Below are 18691 nucleotides of genomic sequence, written 5' to 3' on the forward strand. Positions count from 1 at the left end.
AATTGAATGCCCCAAAAATGAAAAAGAAAGTTTGATCACGTGTAAAAATCACGCGAAATGGAATGAATGATAGGTCTCATGAAAATGATTAGGAAATTTGCCGGGAAAACCTATATTAAGTTTGAGTGGAAAAAACAGGCCCGGATTATACAATAGGCACAGTAATTAGCACTGAGCCTAGGGCCTACGAAAAATTCGGGGGCCTATACGAAAATACCGCAGTGTGCCATAAAACATGCACACACGTTTGTTTTACATACGCTATGTGGACATTCCTTTGTTTTCGTGTAGTTGAGAAAACTCGGTACAAAAAATAACTTTACATAAACTGTGAAAACTCTTTCAACCCAATTTTTTTCCTGTGGTTCCCTATAGTGTTTCTCTTCATTCTGCCACAGATAAACCTAACCCAAAAACCTGTTTTCCGGAAATGGGGAAAAACACTGTGTGGACTTGCCCAAGTCCACACAACGTCGCCGCTACCTGGTTCTTTTGTTCGGAAGTCCACACACAGTGAATGTAATGCCTACCAACCCTTACACACCAAGGAATACGCTATCGCAATATCCCCCTCCGGCTTACAGCCAGGGGGATAAAACTGCCTAATATAAACACTTCATGATAATGTGTTCACAATATGCAAACACTTTACTTTGGGGTTTGACAAAACCCTCCCCGACCCCAAGTCTCAGTTCAGAGAACGTGCCTGTGAAGGCCTATACTTAGTAGGCCTAATTAAAGGCGAAGTTTCGGCAATAAATGACCCTTTTTTTTCGGGTAGCATCAAATCTACTTTTCTGGTGGCCGAAAAACGGTTGGAAATCAGTTGCTGCCAAAACGTTGGATCGGTTCTGCTGCCTTGGATCATGAAAGGAAGGGAACGGTGATGTCCACATTTTTTTCGACCACCTGAGTAAAAGCTACATGTATATTGGAACCTCGAGAACGCTCGCCAGCAACAGGAGCGAAATCTGCTTTTCATATATCAGAGTAGCAGACAAGCAGAAAATAATGTAGACTTATTCTTAAACGTCCAATCTGCTTGTCTGGTAGCAGAAAAGCTGATTAAAATGGAACGTTTGAAAACGTTCAATCTGTATTTCCGTGTCTGCCACACTTTTCGTCCTCCATGGTTAGACAAAGATATTTGGATGCGGCCTTAGTCTTCGTTCTAAGACGTATGGTATCTATAGGGCGGTGTCATCTAAGGAAATACATGTATGGACTACCCACTGGCGGATTTGGGAAGGGGAGGGAGGGGGATGGGGGAGAGCGGGAAAATGATGCCGATTTATTTCCTTTTTTAATCATAGAGAACTGACGACAAAAAAATGGGATTTTTTTTTATTGGTAATGTAGTCGGCAGCTCAAGTTCCTTGGGCACATACTCTGCATGCCAGACGATGACCCTGTGAAATAATATGTCCTTTATACACCACCCTATGGATGGGACTAACGTATGTTCAAAGCCTGCTTGGAGATAGTGGAGGCATACTGCGACCGGACCAAATCGCAACACTTGCTCAAGATCGCAGTAAATGGAAGAAGCTTGTAGTCGCCTCCTCTGCAGCCGAAGGATGATGATGATGATGATGATGATGATGATGATGATGATGATGGGGATGATGATGATGATGATGATGATGAATGTAGTCGACTAATCTGTGGATATTTGAGCCAAGTTCGTGGCTACTCTACATTTTGAGAAAACAAAGGACGCAAATGCAGAATTTTTTAGGTCTTTACCTTGATTCTGTTACTTATGCATGCAACCTTTATTGAAAGCCACCCTCAGTGACATTTTTTCCCTTCCAAACAATACCATTTCAGACAAAATAACTTCAGAGGTTATTTGGTACCATCTCCTATTGTCACTTTGAGCAAGGGTTGTCCTCATTACATTGGTAGATCCGTTTCCAAGTAATTACCATATATAACAACATGCCTTTAATTACCATAAAAATGTATCCTGGCACCCATTTTAAATAAACATTCAACTTACAATATGATAAAAAATATACTTTCTTGGTTATACAAGTAATATACTGACAACTTTAATATTTCATGTGCAAAACAAAATAAAGAGATATTTAATTTCATATTAATAGATTTTTTAGACCTACCACTACTTATTTCTTCACTTAGGTACTTGCCTCCAGGAATTGCATAGTTGGGGTGTAGAAATTATAGCCAACCCAACCCCCCCTTAAAAAAAACCAAAAAAAATTTACAAAAAAATCTCTTCTTCAAAATTGATTTATTTGATTTTATTTTTTACAGAACTTCATAATTTTTTTTTTATTGTTCCTGCAAAGTATTTAAATATGTGAAGAATTTGGAGAAGTGTTTGAAAAGTTAGTCACATAACCTTTGTCATATTTTCTTTCAAATATTATACTACACCCTGTTTCTTTAATTCATAATTCAGTTAATTTTGTTCTGAAAATGTCATATACATAAAAAGTAATAACTTTTTTATATTTTACATGCATGTAATATGGCAAACGAGTATTGGCATCAAGCAATTTGCGTTTTTTATGAAACCGAGTACATGCAGTATTTACAGACTGAACACAATTACACCCAAACTTCAGTGAATTTATCACATCTATAATAATGTTAAAGGCATATAGGATCATTTGCATTTATCCCCAAAAGTAATCTACATAAGTATTATCAAAAACCTTTTATGGTGTAACGACCAGTCGACCATACTGGTACTAAACATCACGTGAGATTATTCCTGAAGTATGTAGGTGACTTCCAACGATCACTCAAACTTCATCAGGCTAGGTTTTGAACATTCTTCTTTGAATTCTGAGTGGTGTTTTATTGGAAACGAACAGAATGCAAGAAAGGCAAATGATCCTATGTATGCCTTTAATTGGTCTTGCTGACAACATGTGCCTTTCTTTGTCTTCAGTCATGGCACCCTCATCTATATTTGTGGGGTGAGTTCACCTTCAGAGTTCCCGCCTACAACTGACACATCTTGCTGAACAGTGTCAGCATTGTCCTTGCCTACTTCAATGATTGGGGGAGGGTTTTCCCCATCTTCTTGATTTGATGCAGCCTCATTTGCTATGTCCTCCTCCTTCTCCTCCTCCTTGACCACACCCACGTTCATCGTTTCTTGGGGCATGTCCTTCTCATCCTCAACATCACTGTTCAACTCCAGCTGGCTGGGATCCAGGGAGCTGTAAATCTTCAGGAGGAACCAGAAGCAGGAAAAGAATCCAATGGTACCTGAAGACAGAAGAACACAGATAATAAAATCACCATAAACTTGATAAAAAAAGATTATACAGTGTACATACATGACTAATTATTGATGGAGCGTGTGGTTCGAATCCAGCTGCTGGCTGTGTCCTTGGGCAAGCCACTTCACCCTCACTTACCTCTTTCTACCTAGGAGTATAAATGGGTACCTACATTAGCTGGGGAGTAACCTGCTATGGACTGGCATAATATTCTCAGTTGTTTCATGCCATAGTTTCAGGGGCTATCCGCTCCGTGCACAAGTACCCCCTCAACGGTAAGAAAGGGAGAGTTGGGCAAGACCACATGGAGTTACATTGGAACGCATCCCTGAAGAAGCCTGATATTTATGCGAGGACACTATGAGTTTGTGCACATTCAGAACAAAATTACTTGTGCGTACTTTGTGCTATACACACGGAGAACCAGTATGCACACGCAGTGTGTCCCATCCAAGGGGCTCTCCAAAGTGCTAACAAAGCGCCCTCTCTTGTTCACACACGGACCCCATATTGGCTTGTAACAGACTTTCCTTATTATAGGATTGATTTAATGGTGATTGTTTTGTGTGTCTGTGGGGTGAGGGTGTGTATACCAATGCCTGTTGCAAAACGTGACAATGGATTACAGAAATAACACTGTGAACATTTGTACTTAAACAAGCATTCAACAATTGCAGAAAACTGCACCAGTGATTGAATTTCCGATTCTTGCAATTTGAGGCCTTTTTTTAAATCTAATGATAACATTTGCAAGTTCTGAAGGTTAGGTTGTAATACAGGGTGGGTAAAAAAAAAAACTAATCCCAAATGACAAGACTAATTTTTGAATGAAGTTTTGCCTGTAGCACTTACAAATTCTAGGACATGCAGGCATGCAACTGGGAAATCACAAAAAAAGAGGAAATTCAAATTTTTCCCAGACTTTGTACAGTGTTTTTCTATTTTCAATGGCACACATGGGAAGTAAAAAAAGAGGAAATCAGCTGATCCGAGGAAAAGTTGCATGCCTGGACATGAAAGCCCTACCAATGAGCTTTCTTTTAGTACAAGAATCATTCAAATCACTCATGTACTTTTCAAGTTACTGAATTTAGAACACAAACACCATTTTTAAGGTTCTGTAAAGTTCCGTCCACGGATCACAAAAAAAAGATAAGTGTTCTTTCAGCAAAACGAAAACAATTCACATGCATCCCTATGAGAATTGTTTTCGTTTTGCTGAAAGAACACTTACAATTTGGGTTTCGTTTTCTTTTACTCACTGTATAGATGCAAGAAAAATGGGCCAGGTACACTGTGAAGTGGTTCCTAGTAGGGGCTTGTATCAGTTCATATGCCATCAGTGTCTAGATACTCAGGTTGGATCGGGGCTCAGGTTGGCATAGCGGTACTTTCCTCACTTTCACCGCTGTGACCCCATTTTGGATTGGGTTTCAGTCCCTGCCTTATTCCGTGGGTTTCCCCTAGAATATCAATCTGGGGTTTTTCTCACACCACTAAAACTGTAACTTCCTTCCCCATCTGCTACCAAGTCTTATATATCCTGTTCTGGCGCTGTTAGATGTTCCCAAAATAAATAAATAAGTAAGTGCTGAACGCCCATGTCTCTCCTGGGTAGGTAAACAGCGCCCTCTACAGTTCTGCAAAGACAACACAGCTTGGACTCACCCGTGAACAAGAAGAACAGGAGGACCATGATGGAGGTGTAGCCAAAGTACAAGACTGTGCTGGCTGTGCCCTGGATCGTCAACTTGGACACAAAGTAATACACGCAGTAGATAAGGACGTAGACGGCAGTGAAGCCGCTCGACAGGAAAGAGCGCCACCACCAGTGATAGTTCTGCAGAGTTAAAAATGATGAAGCTTTCAACTTTAGATTGAAAAGGAATGAGGCGGTGCCCGAGTTACATCGCATGAAGGAAACTGTTTATTAATTCGGTTGAGTACCAGGACGAATTAGAATAAATCTACTTCAGCGTTGGCATGTAAATGATGCATGGTTCGGTGATTTAGGGCGGGTAATTTGAATAGGGAGTGGAACATGTGTTCAGCTAGAAAGTAGATTACTTCACGCTTGCAAGCAGTAACGAACACACACATTTTTTTAATACCTGTATTCTGGTTAGTATTTATATCCAAAGATGCCCAGTGTACGGTTATTTCTAAGAGAGTTAACCATAATATTGCTACCGCTAGCCTAAGAGCGTTGACTTGCAAAGTTCAAGTATAAGTTTCAACTTTTCCATAAATAGTTTTTGTGGTTTTTTTGTGTCTGGCATTCAACACAGCAATGAACTCGAAAGCCTCGAATGTGATTCTAACAGTATAATTAACATGCAGAAACAAGCCACAACAACTGTAAAAAATGAATATTTATTTATGATTATCAAATTCTGCAACGAACGGCGGAACCGCCGACTCAAATAATGGATGCTCTTAGGCCCAAAGCTTGCTCATCTCAAGCACAGAATGTTACAATTGTTGAAGTGTTGTACAAATGTCATTAAATCGGGGCCAGCATGCCTGGTTGCTGATACATGCAGATATACCAATGTCAGGCTGGTTTGACTATTTAATTGTGCAGAATGGTGTCAAAATGATAAATGCAAATTAAGAGATACTGTGCATGGCATATTACTACAGTGGAATGTCGCTATACCGAACACCGCTATACCGAACATTTGGCTATACCGAACATGGTGCTTGGCTCCTGATTTTTTTTTAAAAACGTACTGAACATTGTTGTTGAAAAATGTAATCAGAAGAGCAACAAGTGGCTATTATTTCCCCAAGGAATAGTACGGGAAAGCCACCCATTGCTGTAGCTACCAAGCTCTAAACTGTACTTTACATAATTCAATCAACGCATGTTCAAAGTCGTCTTTCAGTAACTATAAGTACCAGGATGTGCAGGGTGAAGTTCTGAAGGGCGTTATTTATTGAAAAGTGAGTACCAGAGCATCGGCGGCTAATAAAATCGTTATACTGAGCGATCGATATTACGAACAATTTCTGTGGATCATGCGATGTTCGTTATAGCAGCGTTTCACTGTATAAGGCCTGTAAATTATGTTAATACATTTGGGAATTGTGGGAGACAGCTTCAAGGCATGGTGAAAAACAAAAAACTGTACCTCAGATTGAAGGTGCAAAAAGCAGAACAGTATCGTGATCAAGGAACAGACGACGACCATGACTGCAGCTGTGCACAATGTGAAGCCAAATCCGTAGAAGAACTGATGCATCCTGGAACGTTAACATTGCAGGTGAGGCTGTGACTTTGAACCGTTTCAATGTTTAAGAGAAAACGGCATACAAGTCTTCTGAACATTTACCAAGCTGAAATTATAAACTGAATAAAAACAAGTGATCTGCGGACTGCATGTGTCGCCTTTTTCCGCAGTCAATCTCTGTATGTTTTGTGTTCTGAAAAAAAAAGAGTATATTTGTGCATATTAACAACCACCTTGAATGACCCCTAGATAACCTTTGACTTTCAATTTCGGAAGAGTTGTGATGAACCCCCACCCAAGGATCACTCTACTCAAGTTGCATTAAAATCCATCAAATTCTGTAGACAAAGAAACATTTGAGGAATATTTAACCCTGACCTCTAGTGACCCTACATGACCTTTAACCTCAGTAATCCGATGAAGAATTGTGTCTTCCCATCCACGGGTCACGTACTGCATGTAGGTGTCATCAAAATCCATTAAAGCATGCAGAAGTTATACATTTTTATTTTCAAAAAATGGACCAAAACTTTCATACGGGGCTATGGGTCTATGGTCATACAGAATTTAGAAGTGGCAAGTGTCTCCCAAAAGCTCATTTAGGCGACACAAACACCAAGACAAGGCAATCCTAGTAGAGCTGGCCCCAGAGTGCACAACCTTATTCCTTTGCCTCAGAATGGCTAAAGAGTTCAAAGAATAACTTGAATTGTTAACGTGTTTTGCCGTTCTGACTTGACTTATTGCTTACAAATGTATTAGGGAAAGAACATAAAACAAGCAGCACCAGTTTGCATGTGAAACCTCTTCAGTAACATCCAGTGGCATAGCCAGCAGTGTCGTAAAGGGGTATTTACTCTCCCCTCCCCCCCCCCCCCCCAATATGTTTTTAAAAAACTGCCCTTTGGGTTTTTTTTACCAAATGCCCTTTTTTTAAAAAGAAGTGCCCTTTTTGTTACCAGGGGCCTTTTAAGAGTGCCCTTTTTGGAATTTCGCACGACCATCTGCAATTGTGCCACCCTGAAAAGCGCCACCTATTGTCTGATAGTGTCCATGATCGTCCGGTTTGAACAGCGCCCACATAGGAAAGATGGTACCCCCTTCCCACCTTTTTTTGTTTTACAGAGGCCAAGTAACCAGAGAAAAAAAACGCTACCTACATGTCAGCATGGATGTGCGAGTGCCCTTTTCACAATCTCCCCAGCCCCCCCCCCCACCCCCAAATAAAAAATGATCTTGCTATGCCACTGACACCTCTTAATGGCAGGTCAACAGGTAGAAATGACAATCCCTACCCTAGCGGGTTGGCCTAGCAGTACTATCCTCGCCTTCTACCACTGTGACCCAGAATATTCCTCTGGGCTTTTCCTCCCACCTCTAAAACTGTAATTTCTTCTCATTGTCTTCTCTCTACAGGTTTCTTCAAGCTATTGTAACGAAATGTAATCGGCGCTCCATACTTTTTATATGTTTCATTTGCCCGCCATAGCTTGTGCGGTATTTTTAGAATGGGGTATATAAGGCAGCGTTCGCGCGCATTCTGGCCAGACTGTTTTGGCGCGCCGTACAGTGGCAGACTAAGAAAAGCTTCGTGGAGACAGACAGAGCGTTGTGTCGGGGAGTGACCGAAAAGCTTACCGTGAGTGTTGAGCTGCTGTATTGTTCATGTTACACACTCCTTTTCTTTTATAAATAGTGGTGCAGGGGAATTGATCTTTTGGTTTACTTGATTAAGTGAAGCTTAATACTCGTTCGCTTGAAGACAGCATATTTGGGTTTATTATTGTCACCTCTGTGCAGGAATTCTCCATTTGCTTTCGTAGACATATTTGGCAGATCTTGTTAGTGGAGCACTTTTATTGTTGGACTATCGATAAGAATATCTCTTTCCCTTAAGGAAATCCTTTCCCTTAAGGAAACTCTTTCCCTTAAGGAAACCCTTTCCCTTAAGGAACTCATTTTCCCTTAAAGAACTCCCTTTCCCTTAAGGAAACCCCCTTCCTTGAGGAACCCATTTCTAAGGTATCCAGAATGACAACTGCCTCGTGGGAGACGAAGGGTCGAGCTCATCAGGAGGATCGGCATCTGCCTTCGGGAGACCTCGGAGGGTCGTCTGGAGCCTAGGAAACCCCCTTCCTTAAAGAACTCCCTTTCCCTTTAGGAATCCCCTTCCCTTAAGGAAACCCCTTCCCTTAAGGAAACCCTTCCCCTTAAGGAAACCCCCATCTTTTTAAGTACTTGCCTTTTGTTGAGGCATTTTTAGTAAAGGAACTGCAGTTGTTGCATGGCTGAATAAAGAGACTTCTTGAAGCTTTAGCTTGTGTGTCTGGGTCCCACTTATTGTCTGGTTGGGTAGATTTGTCGTTCGAACAATATAAGGGAAAATTAGTTACGTGCGGCGACAGACAGTCTCCAAACGGATTATCGCCCTAGGACCATCTGGACTGCCGCTCGTCTGGAGGGTTCTCGAGACCGTCACTTCTCGAGAAAATCGAGATCCGCCACATTGGTGTCAGAAGTGGGATAAGGCGTAACAAATTATTCTCATTGGTTTCATTTAACCAACCCTACGATAGATCTACTTACGGACATAAGGGAGACTGGACTTAAAATATGGATGCTAAGGACATTGGACTATTTGAGGAGGAAATAGCTGTTCTTCGGATCGAGGCCGACAGAGGGGAGACCATGTTGAGGGACGCACTTGAGGATAAGAGGATTCTCGAAGAGGAGCTCATCAGCATGCGATCTTTACTAGAGGGAAGAGGAAGAAAACAGAGTCCCGAAGGGATGACATGTCGGGATGGACACCCCAGAGTTGTTTTTCTATACACCAAGCCCTGCAGTCTCCAGCACCTTCAGGACAACTCCTATGACGGGATTACGGACTCCTGCTAACACAGTTGCGTCGACAACAGGAAAGGAGAAGGAGGTTGCAGCCAAAACAATTCAACCAGCAAAGGAGAAGGATGAGGGCAAGTCGCCACCCCTGGATAAGGAAACAGAAGCAACAAAGGAAGGCGTGCTTAAGAAACCCAATATCTGCCCTGACAGGTTTACTGGAAAGGTCCCATGGAAGGACTATAAGGAGCATTTCAAGGCATGTCGTAAAGCCAATGGCTGGGACGACAAACAGGCAGCTGTATTCCTGGCGGCGAGTCTTCAGGGTCCTGCCCTGAAGGTACTCGGGTGCCAATCAGGAGGTAAGGAGCCCTCGCTCAAGGAGCTCTTTAGTCGACTAGACCAGAGGTTTGGACCGGGCCAACAGGCTGATTTTCACCTAATGGAATTGCGCCATCGTAGGCAAGGGGAAAACGAAAGTCTTCAGGAACTTGGGCAGAGCATAAGAGAATTGGCAGCACTGGCATACCCAGAATTTTCGGATGAAAGCAAGGAGCGCCTTGCTAAAGGACACTTCATGGACGCGATCACCGACCGAGCTATCAGAGAAGGGATATTCAGGTCGATGCCTGATACGCTAGACAATTCGATCAAAGCCGCCTTGGCAAATGAGAGCTTCCTAAGGACGGAAGAATGAAGGGCCGGAGACAAAGCAAGGAAGTACGCCAAAATGATAGAAACGGAAGGGGACTCGACAATGGAGAGGCTGAAGAGGGAGATTCGGGAGAATCGGGAGGAAATGAGCCAGGCTATTAGGAGTATCCACTCCCTTTTACAGGAAAGGACCGGGACGAAGGAAATTCCATCCCAAAAGGACTTAGGCGAAAGGCAAACCAAGGAAGCCAAATATAGCCGTCGCAAGGCAAGTGCAGAGGATGCGTGTTACAATTGTAAACACAAGGGACATTTCGCCAGAGACTGTCCTGAACCTAACGAGAGGAGAACGTCACGGCAGGGAAACGGAGCTCAGCCATCTCAGTGGCCCATGGGGAGGCTGCCAGAGAGCCAGGGCCAAGCAACAATGGAAGTGATGGTGGAGGACAAACAAAAGCCTTTGTAAGTGAGCAGCGAGAAACAAAGGGAGCAATTATTGGATCATTCAGACAAATGGGGGGTTTGTTCGTGTCTGCGGTTGTCAGGGGACTGCAGGCTCATCTTTTGATTGATACAGGGGCAACTGATACTGTCTTGTCGACAGCCTTGTATAACAGGATGGAACCCCAGGCACGGCCGGTACTCACAACGGACAGAGGGAAACTATATAGTGTAGAAGGAAGCCCCGTTAACGCTGTTGGGAGTGCCTGGCTTGACATTCGGGTGGGTAGGACAACCTGCCCTGTACATGCGATATTTGCTGATGTTGCTGTGGAAGGGATACTAGGAATTGATTTTCTTAGAACCACTAACGGGAAATTGGATTTTGGAAATTCCGTGCTGGACCTGAATGGGGAAAGGGTCCGCTGTATGGACAAAGAAGGAGCAAATCTGTGTGATAGAGTCATCGTTCAGGAAACGACCACGGTTCCTGGAGGGCATGAAGCCCTGGTTACCGGCAGAGTGGTCGCAGGATTCTCTGGATTGGGTCTGATGGAACCAGCCGAAGGGAGTGAACTGGCAGCCAAGGGACTCATAGTAGCGAGACTTTTAGTGAAACCTCAGGAGGACGGGTTACCGATTCGGGTATTCAACCCTGGGGAGGCGAGTGATGGAGCAGACCTAGACTATCCGATGGAAATGAGGCAGAGGATCCAAGCGTCACATGACAGAGCTCGAGAACAGCTCGGAAAAAGCGCTAGAAGACAGAAACTGAATTACAACAGGAGGACGTGCAAGGAGGTGTACTTGCCAGGCCAGTTTGCCTGGAAGTATAACCCTGCAAAGAAGAAGGGAATCTCGCCCAAACTACAATGTCGGTGGGAAGGCCCATATCTGATTCAAGACAAGCTTTCAGATGTAACGTTCCAGATTCAAAAGCGGCGTGAAGGAAAAACTGAAGTCATCCACTGTGACAGATTGAAACCATACAAGGGGAAGCCACTAGATCCCTGGAAACGTGCACGGCCTGGAAGGGCTGAGTCGCTGGACCATCCCGAGGGGGCTGAGTCGCTGGACCATCCCGAAGAGGCTGAGTCGCAGGACCTTCCTAAAGGGTTTGAGTCGCAGGACCTGCCTAAAGGGGCTGAGTCGCTGGACCTTCCCGAAGAGGTTGAGTCGCTGGACCTGCCTGAAGGGGCTGAGTCGCAGGACCTGCCTATAGGGGTTGGGTCGCAGGACCTACCTGGATGGGCTGAGACACAAGATCTGCCTGAAGGGTCTACGTCTGGAAAGGCCAAGAAGGCCAACACACAAAACCAGCAAAATAGGGAAGACATACAGCATTCTGAAAGGCTAGAAACGCATGGGCAGTCGAAGGATAAAGGGTTTAATATTGCTCCCCAAGGAATGGGTTCGGTGGGAAGAAGGAATCCTAAGAGGGAACGTAAGCGCCCCAAACGATACCTGGAGTAAGGGTAGTAGTGGGAAAGATTTGCACTCACCATTTTGATAATAACAAATGCCATATTTTTGTTTTAATTTTGTCTTACTAGATGGACAAACGGGACGAGATCGTCAGGCCAAAAGACTGGCACGAGGTGAAGATCCTTCGCTGCAACGTTTGTGGCGAATCATTTGTATACAAGAAGAGCTTGGAGAAGCATGCGCAGATGCATGAAACTAAGATAATGTTCTTCTGCAATCTTTGTGAACGTCGTTACACTCGGAAGGACAACTTAAGAGCCCACTACCGTGAGCACCATCCGTCAGCCGTGGATGAGGTGGCGGACATTCCTGCAGAAACCACGGACGAAAGACAACACAGGATGAGTAAGGATAAACAGGATACAGCACTGAAGTCGAGAGAGGGTAGGAAGGGTACACACACGGAGACCAGACCCCCTAGGGAAGTATCAAAAACTCCAACTCAAGTACCCCAGGCCGGATCTAAGCGGAGGCCAGATCTAAGCGGAAGCAGTCGGAGCCGCAGGAGCAACCAGATCCGAAGAAACGCCAGAACACACCAAGGAGGAAGGACAAGACACCTCCAACGACTCCAAAAGATTCTCCAAGGAAAGCGGCAAGTGGCATCAACCAGAATCCAAGTACCCCGGAACACTTGATCTCTCTATCCCCTGCATCAAATTCCCTGATTGACCAGTGCCCAAGCAACGAGGTTCCTGCTGTTCCTTGTGTTCCTGTCCGGGGGAAACCCAGAGGCATGCTACAACTGCTTGCGAACGAATTGGAGTCGAGCAGCGACAGTGAGGACAGCCTCGACTTACAGATAAATAGTAAGTCCAAGAGCCAGGAGAGCGAAGGAAGCCTGTCACCTGAGCATGTGTCTACTCGAGTAGATGTAGGCCGAGTATTGAAGGGAAGTAGACTGAAACTGCTGAGTAGTTCTGAGCAGTCGAGACGTCAGCTGGAAGCCAAGCCAGCATCTGCAAGGATGTATAAAGTTGATGGTGACCCTGGTGCCACTGCAAAGCCAGCTTCTACGACCGACTTGGAGAGGATGATGGTGGGTAGGGTGCAGCGACTGCAAGAAGTTTCGACACGCAGCATCTTCCATGGTGGGGTCAAGATCTCAGAAGAAATAACAGAAAGGATCTACGACGTGACCTTCGAAGCCGGTTTTGTTTTTGATTACAGATAGCTCGTTCGCCGAAACTTGATCACTTTAAGGATATTTTTATAACTTGTAGTTTGTTTGTACTTTGAAGTTGATTATGTTTATTTTCTTTACCTTTTGTGAAATAACTGGAGCAAGTTAACTCTCGCATTTGTGCGAAAGCAGAGTCTTTATTTTTGTAAACTTATATGAAGAAGTGTCACCAACGATCAATGTGTGCGATATTACTGCAGTAGGTAACTGTGTAAAGAAGGAACCTTTTGTATTCAAGATTGTGCCTTATTATTGCCTGCTGTGATCTTTAAGATGTTTATTAGAAAGAAAAGAAGAAAAACATAGTTGCACTGTTTAAATGTTATCTACTGTAACGAAATTGGCCTGAGTGCTTGTAGCTTTCGCGCGTCATAGCGCTGAGGCGTGCCATACTTGCTGAGCATGCGCAGTGGGCTGCTTAGGTGACCTTGAGCTGTTTTGCGCGCGCTGTGCCTCGTGTGTGTACGTGGCGGGAGTTGCTGTGGAGCTAGCGGACTGAAGAGACGTGTGACGGCGGAGCTCTAAGAGAGTTGTTGTAGGGCGCTAGGCTTGTGTGCGTCAGCGTTGCTGTTGGTGTGTAGTGGGAGCTGGTAGCAGCGAGGCGGAGCGGTATAGCGACCGACCGCCGGATCCCAGAGCAGCGTGAGAGAGGCTGATCGGAGTGTCCGAGACAGCGGGACTGTCGGAGCCGTGTCAGAGAGTCCGTGGCGGCGGCGGTTTGCCGAATCTAGTTGCAGCAGCTCATAGTGCGGGGTATGTCAAGCTGACGTATTTGATAAAGTTAGTGACGAGCACAGTTCAGGACCGATATTGTTGAACCTCCCCACAAGTTATCACATTCAGTAATAATTTCTATTAAGTGCCTTGAGTTATAAACCTCTCTATCAGTAATTCTAAGGCTCAGTAGGAAACTCGATTATATCCCTTAAGGATACAGGAAAATCTTAAGGAACCTCAAGGCTATACCTTAAGGAACAGCAATCCCTTAAGGAATCTGCAACTTAATTGAAGTGATTAAGGCGTCTTAGTTATAATAAAGGGAAAACCCCGCGGCTCTTGAGTGATCTCTCTTTGTCAGATTATTGGGTTCCTGCGCTGCTCTGCCTGGTATTTATCTCCGCTCCATAGGGTCCCCGGGAAAAAGTATTGCGCGCGGCGATATATGGTTGCCAAACGACCTCCCCCACAGTGCTGTAGGGCTGCCGCTCGCCTGTGCAGTACCGAGTCAAACTTGACCCGGACGGGATTCGCCACATTGGTGTCAGAAGTGGGATAAGGCGTGACACTTTCAGGAGACTGCATCTGCAGTGATGGATTCTAAATGGATGGAGGAGGAGCTGGATGTTCTGAGGATGGAGGCACACCAGGCCGAAAACATGTACGAGGATGCACTCAAGGAAAAACGGGAACTTGAGGAACAAGTACAGAAAATGAAATCAATCATCGAGGATAAGGAAATAAGCCGGACTGAAACACTGGAACTGTTCACCCCAACTCCTGCTGTCTCAAGCACTTTTAGTTCAATACTAGGGATACCAGGCACACCTGCAAACACTAGACAAACGGAGGAGACATCCTTGGTAACCGCGAAGGAAACTAAGAAAAGTGAGGACAGAATTAGGAAACCGAATATTTGTCCTGACCGGTTCAGTGGAAAAGTGCCATGGAAGGACTATAAGGCACATTTTCAAGCTTGTTGCGTAGCAAATGGATGGAAGGACAGCCAGGCTGCTGTATTCTTAGCGGCCAGCCTTCAGGGACAGGCGTTGAAGGTGCTGGGATGCCAACCAGAAGGGAAGGAACTTTCACTTAAGGATCTTTTGGACAGACTAGATCAACGTTTTGGACCAGGACAACAGGCAGATTTCCATCTAATGGAGCTTCGTCATCGTCGTTAGGGCGAGACTGAAACCCTGCAAGAGCTCGGAGCCAGTGTGAGAGAACTTGCAGCATTGGCGTACCCGGAGTTCTCAGACAAGAGTAGAGAGAGACTGGCGAAGGGACATTTCATGGACGCCGTGAAAGACAGAGAAATCAGGGAGGGTATTTTCCGTTCAAAGCCTGCCACCCTTGATGATTCGATCAAGGCGGCGTTGCAAACACAGAGCTTCCTGCAGACAGAGGATCGTAGGACTAGCGATAAGGCTAGGAAGTTTGCTAGAGTACTAGAAGGCAAGGACGAAATTACGATGAAGGAACTGAAGGGAGAGATAAGAGAAACACAGGAGTCCATGGGACAAGCCTTTGGAAAAATCCAGTCGATGCTACAGGATATCAGTAAGGGTAGCCAGGAGAAACAAGTGGGTTATGATTCTGGACCGAGATCTGGAAAGGGATGGAAAGGCAGAACACAGGACGTGTGTTACAACTGCAAAGCCTCGGGACATTTTGCTAGGAACTGTCCCGCACCAAAGAACGACAAGTGTTACAGTTGCAAGGAAAAGGGACATATTGCACGGGACTGTAAAGCACCCAAACGTGAACAAAACGTAGAGTCGGGAAACGACAAACAGCCTTCCCTGGGGTCCAAGGGTGGGCTGACGATTCGAAAGGACCACAAACAATAGGAGGAATACAGGGGATTACACTTCCCTCAAGGGACCAAAGGAAGGGAGGACTTTATGTGAGTGCACGTGTGAGGGGAGCAGAGACACTTATGTTAATAGATACAGGGGCGACAGACACAATAATTTCGACGGCGGTATACTACAAGATACCGAAGGAACAGAGGCCAACATTGAGCACGGAGGGAGTAGGACTGTATGGAGCTGACGGTCACTCCATAGAGACGATAGGTGGAGCGTGGTTAGAGGTTCAAGTTGGGAAGACTACCTCCCCAGTGCGGGCGATCTTTGCCAAATTGGAGATGGATGGAATCCTTGGGATGGACTACCTCCTACCGACAAGGGGACGGTTAGATTTTCAGGAGTTAGTCCTTGCCCTGAATGGACAGAAGATTAAGTGTGTGAATAAACAGGGCAATAATTTCTGTGCCCGGGTGGTCGTAGGAGAGACCATATCAGTGCCACCAGGGCACGAAGCACTTGTATCAGGGAGAGTGACTCGGAAGTTTACTGGGCTCGGGATAATGGAACCTGCGGAGAGTACAGAGTTGACGGCTAAGGGGCTGATTGTTGCTAGGCTTTTGGTAAAGCCCGAGGAAGATAATTTGCCAATAAGGGTTTTCAACCCAGGAAGGAGAGTATGTGTTGTGAAGGCCGGCAGTATGGCTGGTTTGCTTAGTCAGGTGGCGGAAGAGGACGTGCAACCACATCAACCCATACAAGGAGGACGACCTGACCGGTTGCCTGAACATCTGCAGGACTTGTTCAACCGGAGCATCGAGGGAGTGAAGTCCGAGTATCATGCGGAGGTGGCAGGATTACTTACCGAGTTTCAGGATGTATTCTCAAAGGGTAGTGAGGATATTGGACGCACGGAATGCGTAAAACACCATATAACGACAGAGGGCAAAAGGCCTATGCGAGAGAGACCCAGGAGATTTCCTGCAGTCGAACAGGAGGAAATTAATCGGCAAGTCCAGGACTTGCTTAAGGACGGAAGGATTGTACCCTCAAGTAGCCCGTGGGCTTCAAACGTAGTGCTCGTCAAAAAGGACGGACGGAAGCAAGCGGTTCTGCGTTGACTATCGGAGACTTAATTCCATAACGATCAAGGATGCCTACCCAATCCCCAGGATTGATGATTCCCTTGATGCGCTTTCTGGGGCCCAGTGGTTTTCTACGCTGGACCTCGCATCTGGCTACTGGCAGGTGGCCCTGGATGAGGAGGCACAGGAGAAATCGGCCTTTGTAGTAAGGGGCGGCCTTTACAGTTGGCGTGTGATGCCTTTCGGGCTAAGCAACGCGCCTTCGACGTTTGAGAGACTTATGGAACGAGTATTAAGTGGCCTTCACTGGGAAACACTTTTAGTGTATCTGGACGATGTTATAGTGTTCGGCAAGACTATACTGGAGGAACTCAGTCGACTGAAGGTCGTGTTGCAGCGCCTGAGAGACGCAGGATTAAAGTTAAAGCCTGCTAAGTGTGATCTGTTCAAACAGAAAGTTCGCTACCTCGGTCATGTAGTAACTCCGGAGGGCATTAGCACGGATCCTGATAAGATCAAGGTGGTCAGGGATTGGCCAGTCCCCAAGACAGTAAAGGAAGTTCGCAGTTTTGTAGGACTAGCGTCCTACTACAGGAGGTTTATAGAGGGGTTTTCAGCGGTGGCGAAGCCTTTGCACAGGCTTACGGAAAAACACAGGGATTTCCAGTGGACCAATGAATGTCAGGCATCCTTCGAGAAATTGAAGAGGCGCCTCACGGAGTCGCCTGTCCTCACTTACCCGGAACCAGATGGAGAGCTGATACTTGACACAGATGCCAGTGACGCAGGGATAGGAGGGGTCCTAGCACAGAGAAAGGATGGCCAGGAGAGGATCATAGCCTTTGCTAGTAAAGTGTTGAAAAAGGCAGAACAAAATTACTGCGTCACCAGGAGAGAATTGCTGGCTGTGGTGACGTTCTTAAGGCACTTCCGACTGTATATCTATGGACGAAGAATCACAGTGAGGACAGACCTTGGAGCCTTAAGGTGGCTCATTAACTTCAGGGAGCCTGCAGGCCAAGTAGCACGATGGCTACAGTTAATCGGGGAGTATGATTTCGAAATCATCCATCAAGCGGGGAAAGCTCATCAGAACGCGGACAGTCTATCCCGTCGACCCTGTTCCCAGTGCGGGATTGGCGAGTGGGACACCAGTAGAGATGAGGAAACCATATGGAAGGAAAGGGGTAGAGCTCCTTTGACATCACTGAAGGGAGGAGAAACCACCTTAAGTGATGGAGGCGCTCAGGCAGACGTGAAGGAGGGCGTAGCAGAGGTATGTGCGGTTGGAGTGTTGCCAGAGGTAACATTGGAAGACTGGAGGAAAGCTCAACTTAGAGAAAGCTCCATGGAGTGGGTAATCAGAGCTAAGGAGGCAGAAAGACCTCGTCCAGATTGGGAGACACTGTCCGTGACATCTAGCGCAAATAAGAACTATTGGTTGCGATGGGAACAATTATCTGTTCGAGACGGCATCTTACAGCGCCGCTGGGAGTCTGATAATGGCAAGGAGGTTCAGTGGCAAACGTTGGTACCGCAGGAATTCCGACAAAAGATACTGCATGAGCTTCATGCAGGAAGACTGAGTGGACACTTAGGCACCAAACGGACCATGGCAAAGGTGCGCACCAAATTCTATTGGAAAGGGATGGGTGCGGACATAAGGTCTTTCATTCGGGAGTGTGATGTGTGCGCTAGGAGGAAGTCGCCCAACAAGAAGAGAAGAGCGCCCGTACAGCAACACCTAGTGGGAATTTCAATGGAGCGGGTGGCAATGGACATAACAGGACCCTTCCCAGTGACAAGAAATGGCAACCGATATATACTAGTGATTGGGGACTACTTCAGCAAGTGGTTTGAGGCATACCCCATTCCTGATGAGAAGGCAGCGACTGTCGCGGACAGGTTTATCAAGGAATTCGTGTGCAGGTATGGCGTCCCCAAAACACTGCATACCGACCAAGGGAGAAATTTCGAGTCAAGG

General features: G+C 45.7%; 1 protein-coding gene across 2 annotated transcripts in view; it reads right to left on the bottom strand.

Moving 5' to 3' along the window:
• Positions 1 to 1725: 1725 nt before the first annotated feature.
• The window catches only part of LOC119723773 (transmembrane 9 superfamily member 2-like), a 47454-nt gene continuing 30488 nt past the window's right edge, over positions 1726 to 18691 (bottom strand). For both annotated transcript variants that reach the window (XM_038194623.1, XM_038194622.1), the window contains 3 exons: positions 6395 to 6506; positions 4929 to 5100; positions 1726 to 3246 (listed from right to left, as the gene is read on the bottom strand). In XM_038194623.1, the coding sequence (XP_038050551.1) occupies positions 2939 to 3246; positions 4929 to 5100; positions 6395 to 6506 (592 nt within the window). In that variant the 3' untranslated portion in view covers positions 1726 to 2938. The remainder of the gene's footprint in view (positions 3247 to 4928; positions 5101 to 6394; positions 6507 to 18691) is intronic.

The sequence above is a fragment of the Patiria miniata genome, unplaced genomic scaffold (genome assembly GCF_015706575.1).
Source record: "Patiria miniata isolate m_02_andy unplaced genomic scaffold, ASM1570657v1 HiC_scaffold_17, whole genome shotgun sequence".
In the NCBI taxonomy this organism is placed as follows: Eukaryota; Metazoa; Echinodermata; class Asteroidea; order Valvatida; family Asterinidae; genus Patiria; species Patiria miniata.